The 10,652-nt window shown below is 40.2% G+C and overlaps 1 protein-coding gene across 3 annotated transcripts in view; it reads right to left on the bottom strand.

Annotated features, from left to right (window-relative positions):
* The window catches only part of LOC122554338 (nardilysin-like), a 111,906-nt gene extending 109,841 nt beyond the window's left edge, over positions 1–2,065 (bottom strand). For 2 of the 3 annotated variants that reach the window (XM_043699203.1, XM_043699204.1), the window contains exon 1: positions 1,494–2,065. In XM_043699203.1, coding sequence (XP_043555138.1) covers positions 1,494–1,681 — 188 coding nt within the window. In that variant the 5' untranslated portion in view covers positions 1,682–2,065. Of the gene's footprint in view, positions 1–1,280; positions 1,307–1,493 lie in introns of those variants that run through there. The other variant, XM_043699205.1, reaches the window with a different exon arrangement.
* Positions 2,066–10,652: the final 8,587 nt, after the last annotated feature.

Genomic DNA, 10,652 nt, shown 5'->3' with positions numbered 1-10,652 from the left:
ATGCAAGGACTGCACAAAACATTATATAGGACAAACAGGAAGACAGCTAACTATCCGCATACATGAACATCAACTAGCCACGAAACGACACTACCAGCTATCCTTAGTAGCCACACATGCAGACAACAAGCAACATGAATTCGACTTGGACAACACTACTATCATAGGGCAAGTCAGACAGAGAACAGCCAGGGAATTCCTAGAAGCATGGTATTCATCCACAAACTCCATCAACAAACACATCGGCCTGGACCCAATATACCAACCACTACAGCGGACAGCTGAAACTGACAACCGGAAGCAGCAGGGACAGACCACTATAAACACTGGAGGAAACATCAAAGAAACGCTTCGCAGGAGGCTCCCAAGCACTGATGATGTCGCCTAGCCAGGGGACGAAACATTTGCAACAAAAACTTCCAGCTCGGCGAACAGAACCACAACGAGCACCCGAGCTACAAATCTTCGCACAAACTTTGAACACAGTACTCTTTTCGTACTGGTCTATCAGAGCTGCCATCTTCTTGTTTAGATGTCACTGTACTGAAAATTTAGGTTCAGTTATGTGCTCAAATCACTTGAACCCAAAAACATGTAAGAGAAGTATTACCATTGAGCCAGAATAGGTAATAAGGTGGCATAAGACTTTAGATGCTAAGTTCATATGAAATCACTGAGATCTATGTTTTAATTTAATTCATTTTTTTTTAAAATGTAAGCAACTTTAAGTAATTACTTTATGTAATCCATAATTTAAAATCATCAAAAGTGGACAATTGTGGGACATAGTTTATTACTGTCTGCGTATTCACTATGTAGATGTGTAATTCACATCCCATGCGTATAACATCCATGACTGTATATCATGAAGTAAGAAACAATATGCTGCAACAAGAACTACTTCTAAGCAAATAGTATCTAGACATTGCTGTTGAAGATATTGACCATGTTAGAAACACTACTTTTCAGAATAATTTCTTCTCAAAAGTATATCGTTGTATAAATCGCTATCCTGTCTCCAAATAATTTTATAACTGAAACCCCTCAAAACGTTCGACACTGCAATTATCAGCTATCTATTCCCCATCAAAATATTGTTACCAGTGAAAAGTGACCAACTTTCTACCTTGGCTGGAAGAACGGGTCCAATATAGCTACGTTTGCCTCTTCAGCATTCACAACATTTTTTGATTTCTTGAATTTGATACGTTCTTAATACGAGTTTTAAAAAGCTTCCTGAATGTATTCTACTCTTAACAAAAGTCAGATCAGCAACTTACTCCCAGATCATCGGTTTTTTTCAAAATGAGAAAACATTTCCGTGGGAGCAGCTTTCCTGGGAAAGGTGGCAGTCCCATCTCTGGATTACATTGTAGCTTATCCATTCCCAGCACGAATGGATAAGGACACAAGTCGTTCTTCTGGCGTTTTTTATAACTCCAGAAGCTGGAGTAGGCTGTCTACGGGAAGAGTGTTGTTCAGGCTGTTTTTACCTGTACTCTTTGGGGTCGTTGGGAGATTTGACAATGCCCGGATCGCCGCGATTCTTCTCGGGATTAAACTCCTCCCCCTGTCCCTGCTCCTGCTCCGAAGTGTCCACTGCTGCTGTCGCCGCCGTACCAGAATCTACATTCTGACCTTTTTCTCTAATCGACGATTTAGACTTGTTCCTCACAGGCATGGCCAGGTGCCGCCAAACAGCCCGGGGAGGCGAGAGGCACGACGCGGCCGATCCGGCTAACGCGAGCTGCGGGCACCGGCTGCTGCTGCTGCTGCCGCCGCGGCCACCAGCTGAAGGCCTCGACCACCACGCCGCCCAGCCCGTTAACCTTGAAAACAGTTTAAATGCTGCAACAGACCGTTTATAAAACGTAATCAGGCCCGTCGTAATGTGAATAAATAAACAAACAAAGCCCTGCCCGGGTCACCTAGTAAATGAATAGGTATTGCGTCCTGACCCCTTGGCTATAAGGTGGTATCTAATTGGAGCACTGAGCCACTTGACACTCAGCCTCGAAAGGAAACCAGCAAACCGTTCGCACCGTTCTACCAAGCCGGCTAGTTCCCGTGGGCGGGACCAGGCACTGATAGCTCCGCCCCCTTCATCCCAATCGGTCGTTTTGCCCCGAGTCACGTGTTTGTATGGTTCAGCTGCATGTCAATCATCGGTCTCGGGCTATCATGCTTGGTTGTGAAGCTGCTGCTTGGTGACACATTGTTGACTCGCCGCCAGAGGAAGCCCCCAGTGGTTGCACGAACAGAGAGTGCAATCGCTGCAATTCCTCCCTTCCGTCCGCCAATACACTCGATCAAACTTCCTCTCATTTTACTACTCTCACCCGGAACTCTTGTCATTTGCCTCCTACACTGTTCCAGTGAAACTCGAATTAGGATGGAAGAACAGCATCCATCAGGCACGTGGGAAGTCAATAATCTCAAATTATAAATCTGCCTTTTTTTTGTTTTTAGATTGCAATTGTTAATGATTTTGCTTCTCTAGTTTACACAAATAGATTTTTTTAACCAACGATACAATTGCAAGCTGTTGCTAAAGAAGTTCAATTTCCTTCTTGAGCCATAAATTGACTTTCACTCTTAACATTATAAATTAATAGAAGTCATAACTCTTGGCATTATTCAACCTGCTTTAATTCTTACGATGTTTAAGTGTTCCTGTGTCTATTTTACTCGTATTGTTCAAATGTTGCCTCTTGCGCAAAGGTGACCAAGCGAAGAGATTGGTAAAAGGATGGAGCAAGAAAGGAAGGTGAATTCCAAAATATAATGTGACAAGTATTTGAATACTCTGAAAGGGGTAAACACCTTAATAGTTGGCACATCTCTTAACTTCTACATACTTTGTTCAGCAAGCCTTGGCTTTGACTTAGATAGAGTCATACAGCATGGAAACGTACCTTCAATCCAACTTATCCATGCTAACCAGGTTTCCCAAACTAAATTAGTCCCATTTGCCTGTGTTTGGCCCATATCTCTCTAAACTTTTCATGTAGTGTCCAAATCCATAACTCAGCAATTAATATTTTAGCACTCTGGTATTAATCAAAAATACCAGATTAGAACCTTTCAAACATCACTGTTTATTTAAGATGGATACCAATTCTACTCAATGCCCAAAGTCGTAGGAGTGAATCCCACTATAGAAGGATTGCCATCTGGGTTAACAGAAGCAATGCTGCCTTAGATGTCCTGAACTTTAGGATGGATTATACAATTGTAAGTTTAAGTTTTAAGTTGGTTTAAGTTTTTTACAGCATGTTGAAAACAGATTTATATTACATATTTGGTGTGATTTATATTTGCTCTCAGGATCTGAGTAATATCACATTTGATATGTCCTCAGGTTTTGGGCAATTCTAGAAACTCTGTTTTAATGGCTTGAAGGTAGTAGAAAGAGGGTGGTGGTAGAGGGTTGCTTTTCAGACTGGAGGCCTGGAGGAGTGCCACAAGCATCAGTGTGGGTCCACTACCTTTTCTCATTTATATAAATGATTTGGGTATGAACATAGTTAAGTTTGCAGATGACACCAAAATTAGAGGTGTAGTTGATAGCAAAGAAGGTTACCTCACAGTACAATGGAATCTTGATCAGATGGCCAATGGGCTGAGGAGTGACAGATGGAGTTTAATTTAGATAAATGCGAGGTGCTGCATTTTGGAAAAGCAAATCAGAGTGGGACTTATACACTTAATGGTAAGGTCTTAAGGAGTGTTGCTGAACAAAGAGATTTTGGCCTGCAGGTTCACAGTTCCTTGAAAGTAGAGTCGCAGGTAGATAGGATAGTGAAGAAGGCGTTTGGTATGCTTTTCTTTATTGGTCAGAGTATTGAGTATAGGAGTTGGGAGGTCATTTGGCACCTGTACAGGACATTGGTTAGGCCACTTTCAGAATATTGCATGCAGTACTGGTCTCCTTCCAACCAGAAGGATGTTGTGAAACTTGAAAGGGTTCAGAAAAGATTTACAAAGATGTTGCCAGGTTTGGAGGATTTGAGGTATGGGGAAAGGCTGAATAGGTTGGGGCTGTTTTCCCTGGAGTGCGGAGGCTGAGAAGTGACTTTATAGAGGTTTATAAAATCATGAGGGACATGGATAGGATAAATAAACAAAGTATTTTCCCTGGGGTAGGTGAGTCCAGAACTCGAGGGCATAAGTTAGGGTGAGAGGGGAAAGATATAAAAGGGACATGCAAAGGGTTGCACATGTATGGAATGAGCTGCCAGAGGAAGTGCTGGAGACTGGTACAATTGCAGCATTTAAAAGTCATCTGGATGTGTATATGAACAAGAAGGGTTTAGAGGGATATGGGCCAAGTGCTGGCAAATTGGACTAGATTAGATTGGGATATCTGGTCAGCATGGACGAGTTGGACCGAAGGTTCTGTTTCTGTGCTTTATTTCTCTATGACTCTATATGCCTTCTTAAACCTCTGGAGTCCTTTCAGTAATAATGCTCCAACTATGAGTTCAATAAGATAGTTAGTCATAGCTCACAGAGATCTGTCTCCATTAGAGAGATACATATTGATCATATGCAGTTTGACAACCATTATTCCACAAGTGATCACTCACCATTGCAGAGCTCAGAGTAGAGCATTTGTTTAAGGTGTTTGTATTGGGCGTGGACAAAGTGACAGCTTTTTGCATGTGACCAGTGGCTTGATACTGGGGATATTGGCCTGGGAAAGCACGCTTACATCTATCCTCTAATGGATTTGCAGGATTTTGCAAAGGCAGCGCTGGTGATAACTCTCAAGGGATTTGCAGCATCTACTGTACATTCTCCATGTTTCTGATGCATACAGGAGGTTGAGGACCATGGTTGCTCTGTAGACCATGAGTTCATTGCTAGGTTTCAGTCTTGGAGTTCAAACACTCTGCTCCTCAGTGTCTGAAGGCTGTATCGGCACTTTGGAGTCAATGTTGGATTGCATCAATATCTGCTCACACCAAAAGGAGCTGAAAATGTGTTGCTGGAAAAGCGCAGCAGGTCAGGCAGCATCCAAGGAACAGGAGAATTGACTTTTCGAGCATAAGCCCTTCTTCAGGAATTCCTGTTCCTTGGATGCTGCCTGACCTGCTGCGCTTTTCCAGCAACACATTTTCAGCTCTGATCTCCAGCATCTGCAGTCCTCACTTTCTCCTCACACCAAAAGGAAGCTCCCAAGGTATAGGAAATGACCTATGTTTTCCAGGGGCTCACCATAGATTTTGAAAGTCAGATGCCAGTGCTTTGTGGCAGGAGTAGGCTGATAGGGAACCATCATTTTCCAGATATTTATTCTGAGGCCTATTCTCTTATATGCCTTGGTGGATGTGTTGACAACAGTTTGTAGCTCGTCATCTGTATGTGTACACGTCATCTGTATACTGCAGCTTGATGACAGAAGTTGGGGTGGTCTTAGTTATGGCTTGAAGTCATTGAAGATTGTACTGTTTTCCACTTATCATCTAGGTTAGCTCCACCCAAGCAGGAGCTTCATAGAGATGGAGCGGAGTGTTGCAGCGAGAAAGTTGGAGAATAGTGTTATGTAGCATAGGGCTCCCTAAACAAGTATTTTACTAAGATATCTGCAATGGTCAGCCATCATTCGAGGGCAGAGAAAACACCAGTCACTTTGAACCTCACTGAGTAGAGCATATGGAGGCCAAGAGCGAGCATAAGAAACAGCATGCAGGATTCAAACCAAACATTGCCATACCAAAAACCACCTTCCCCATCTCCAGCAGAGTCTGCAGCTCCAAGATTGAACAGTTATGCCGTTGCAGAACCCATCTCCCCTAGATTGAAGCAAGTCATCCTTGAACCTGAGAGACTGTCAAAGAAGAAAGAAAATTCCACTTGGGGATAAGGTCAGAAGGCACGACTCTATGAATTACCACAGCCCATATAGAGATTGAACTTGCACCATTGGTATAATACTGTACCATACTCTAGCCCTCTAACCAAATGAAGTAATCAGTCCCCCCTGTTCAGTGAGGGATTCAAAGATAATAATGAAACATTAACAATGATATATGACTAGGATGGACATTTCAAAACAATGCTATTCCTATGATATTCCTGCAGTTGCCCTTGCTGTTGGAGGTTGTAATGAAGAAAGAAATGCCTGAAAACTATGCACATACATGTAATTCATTTAGCCTAATTTATTTTTCAGTAAGAATTGTCCAGTTGGGAGGGGGCATGTTAGTATCCATTATTGTAAGCTGCATTATTTCGACCTGTTGAATTCCAACAATACTGCTATGCATGTTTGAAGTTTCCCAAAGCTTTACACAACCAACCTGAACCCATATTATATGGACTAGGCTTGTATGTGTTGGGCAAACAAAAGTTTCCTAAGCTTTTACTCTAACTTATTTTTTGTATTTACTTTAACTTATATTCTGACAAAGACTCATTACAGTTTTTGCTACTCCAAATTGTGTTTTTGTTCACATCATATCTAAGGTCTTTCCCCAGCTTCGAAAAGCTCTAAAGTTATGACTTAATCGATACTTTTCAAGTTATTTTGTCTTCTGTTTATGTTTTTGGTGTGCTCTGCAGTACCTTAACTAAAAAAAGGCATTTTCTCCTTTCTTTGTTCTCAGAAATCTTGTATCTTTTACAAGTTATAAGATGTACTCTCACGAAGTTTAAACATTCTGTTTTTTGTTCATACAATTTCAGTCTTTCTCCTTGTCTTCATAATATCCATTCCTATACTCATTATATTTCTCCTCTAATATGGCCATTCAGGTACCTGACTCTCCTTGTCTATCTGGGAGGAGAAAGTGAGGACTGCAGATGCTGGAGATCAGAGCTGAAAAATGTGTTGCTGGAAAAGCGCAGCAGGTCAGGCAGCATCAAAGAAGCAGAAGAATCGACGTTTCAGGCATAAGCCCTTCTTCAGGCTTATGCCCGAAACGTCGATCCTCCTGCTTCTTTGATGCTCCTGAAGAAGGGCTTATGCCCGAAACGTCGATTCTCCTGCTTCTTTGATGCTGCCTGATCTGCTGCGCTTTTCCAGCAACACATTTTTCATCTCCTTGTCTATCTGTCAATTAACTTTTTGTCTTTTTTCTTTCTAAGCTTTCTACCATTGTTTCTCTTTTTTTTTTGGCTGTCCAATTTCAGTGTTAACTTACATTACAGAATGCAATAAAGGTGTACCAACAAAAATAAGACAACACTTGTTTCTCCCCAGTACTCCCGACATTCATCGACTGGCAATGTTGCAAATTTAAAAATATCTTGGGCATCAGATAAATGCCATGAACATTTTTTTGAACAATTATCAAACTACTAGAATGATTCTCCAAATGCACAAAGTTAAAAATCACACAACACCAGGTTATAGTCCAACAGGTTTAATTGGAAGCACACTAGCTTTCGGAGTGTCGCTCCTTCATCAGGTGATAGTGGAGGGCTCAATCCTAACACAGAATTTATAGCAAAAATTTACAGTGTGATGTAACTGAAATTATACATTGAAAAATTGATGTTAAGTCTTTCATCTGTTTGAATACCATGATAGTTTCACTTCTTTCATGTGTAAATCACAAAACCTTTTTTTTAAAAGTTGCATTCTCAGGTTAGCTGTTAACAATGGGTGATAGCTAGACAATATGTTAAAGGTGTTAGCCCCCTGTGTTCTCTGTCTATGCCATGATGTTTAGATTGATTCTAAACTAAAAAGTGAGATAACGGAGTTTTACATGAATTCATGCAATTTTTGAGCTCAGAGTTTTACATAAATGCATGCAGTTTTTGAGCAAAGTACAATGTAACCCCACAAAATATGTGTGTGCAGGTGGGTCTTTGTCTGTGTGTGTGTCTGTCTGGGTTGGGGGTTGTGAGTGTGAGAAAGTGTATGTGTGTAATGAGTGTAGAGTGTCTCAAGTCTGTAAGGCGGTGCATGTGGGAGTGTGGGTGTCTGTGTGTGCGTCTGTGTATATGTGTGTCTGTGTGTATAGGAGTGCGTGTGTGTGTGTGTCTGTGTGTACACACCCCAGTCCAACAACGGCATCTCCAAATCATGTCTCCAAATGTATGCAGCTGATTCACTTCCATCTTTCTTTGTGGTCTTGTGAAAATGAACTTTCCCCCTATTTTATCATTTTATTTTCAATTTATAGTTCTCACTGTACTCCAAATTGTCACACATTCATTTTAAATTTTATGGTAAGAATTATGTAATTCATTTATACAGTTAACTTTCTGTTGTTCCCTTGGCAACTAAAGCAATTTAAATGATAATGGCAAGGAAAAATGAAACTTGGGTAAATGCATTACAAAATGTTCCCTGTATGCCAATAGTTTAGACGATAGCATAAAATTACAAAGGGATATTGATAGACTAAGTGAATAGGCAAAATTGTGGCAGATGGAGTTCAATGTAAGCTAGTGTGAGATTATCCATTTTGAACTGAAAAAGGATAGATCAGGGTACTTTCTAGATAGTATGAAGTTAAATACAGTGGATGTCAAAACAAACTTGGGAGATTCGGGTGCATAAATGTTTAGAATTCCATGAACAGGGGCAGAAAATAACTAAGAAGAGGGATGAAATGCTGGCTTATATATCATTTTACTGCTGATTGGTAGACTGATGGATGGTAATAGGTAGATTTGTCCTGCCTTTTATGGGATGGATGCCAGTATTGGAACATTTTGGCGAGGTGGTTTTGGAACATAATTCTTCAATAAAGCAGCTAGGATGTTATCAGAACCCATTGCCTTTTCAGAATCCTTAGCCTTTAATGTGAATTGAGTTGGCTGAAGTCTGGCATGCTGTGATGTTGGGAATCTCAGGAAATGACCAAGATTCTCCATCCAGAGAAACAAACTGGCTGAACATTGGTTTAGAGCAAAACTTTTTTTAAACCTGAGGCACTGCTGTTGGATTTCTCATGAGAAATGCTGATTTGACATGAAGATGAATCCCAGTATTCTAGTTTTCTTCCTTCAGTACAGAAGTCTTGCAGTAGATTTCTGAGACATGTCCCTGGGGCTGCAACATTGCTTCGAGCAAGAAGCAAGTACCAATTGAATGCACACCTGCCAACAGATTCTTTCTTAAAAATATTCACAAACCATAGACAGTTCAGATGTTTCTACTGTTGTATTTCACAGTGGAAAGTGTTTTTATCAATAAAACGTTCAATTATGTGTCGAATGGGAATGGAATAACCCAGTGAGCAACTGACAGTGAACAGTATAACAAAGGTTTAACTTGATACTGGCAGCACACCTTTTCCCGCTTATCTGAAACTAACTAATAAGAAATTGGTGGATCCCAGAAGACAAAGTTATATCCCTTTCCACCTCAAGCTAGAAACATAGTTGTGAGTCAGTATTCACTTAAGTAGTGATGTCGCTTCTATCTGTTGTTTTGGTCGTGGTTTGCTGGTTCAATTATGATTCAAAAAATGAATTACTTAAATTTACTGACATTGCCTCTCACCATCCAGAAACAAATACCGTTTTGAAGGTGATAATTTGGAAGGGAGCAATGCAGATAGGCGAAGGAGCTCAATCATAGATAACAAACTAGATAAGGTCAGGCAACAGTCTCTAATTAATGTCATATGAATAAATATTTGCAGGGACCCAGAGAAATGAATCAGCAGTCAATGTATGTGGAGGGAGTTTCCTGCCTTTGTACTGGAACTGTCAGGTCATCATTTTCTCTGGATGAAGTTTAAAGAATAGTTGGAAAAACAACATGTCTTTCTCAGCTCAAAAATGCCATTGATAACTGAGGCAGCATGAGATCAACCTATTTTATCAGATTATGTGTATTGGATGCAAATGAGAACGGTATGCCAAATATTCTTTCATGACTTGGCACTGCCTGGTGTTGTGTGATTTTTAACTTTGTACACCCCAGTCCAACACCGGCATCTCCAGATCAGAATTAAACTGTTGTATCCCCAGCAGAATGGGGATATTTTTATATATGGAAAGGTAATTGCAGTCATAGCATTGCCAGTAGATGGAGATGAAGGATTGTATTTTTACTTGTAAGAATTGATAATTCAGACTTAAAATAATCCATCAGACAAGCTTTGCTTTTCATTGAGTTGTTTTTTTAAATAAATTAACTTTGTTATCAAAGCAGATTTCTAGTCTCAATCAGTATTATCTCTCGGCAGGTTGATAGCAAAGCCTAAGACCATTTAAAAACCTAAGCCCTGTCATAATAATTTTCTGTCTCCAGCAAACAAGGACTGATGTATTAATATATATATACCTTCTAGCACAAGTAGGCCAGACCCTAGGCCTGATTGATAATCCCACATTGGTTGTTAGCATAATTTTTCAGATACAGGATTATTTAGCAAATGCTGTCCATTTACAGAATCGCATCTAATGTTTGACTCTGAGTTGTGAGTTTGCAAGTGCAGGATGTATGACCTCTATACCTAGCAAACTAGCTTTGATATTCATTTACCACATTATTAATTGTATTCTTTGTTTTGGCTTGTTGACTGTATCCTTTTAGTGGCAAGCACTGCTCATTTTGCTGTTAATTAAGCTTCAAAAAATGTGCATTTTTCAGCAATACTCAAATTCAAGTGTTCTTTTCTCATGCTCTTCTTTTTTCATTCTCTACTCTTTCCACAAAACTTTTTATTGTTTTTCTCTTT

This window comes from Chiloscyllium plagiosum, chromosome 11, assembly GCF_004010195.1.
Source record: "Chiloscyllium plagiosum isolate BGI_BamShark_2017 chromosome 11, ASM401019v2, whole genome shotgun sequence".
Lineage (NCBI taxonomy): Eukaryota > Metazoa > Chordata > Chondrichthyes > Orectolobiformes > Hemiscylliidae > Chiloscyllium > Chiloscyllium plagiosum.
The sequence above is the reverse complement of the archived record's forward strand: the minus strand, read 5'-3'. Positions and strand labels throughout refer to the sequence as shown.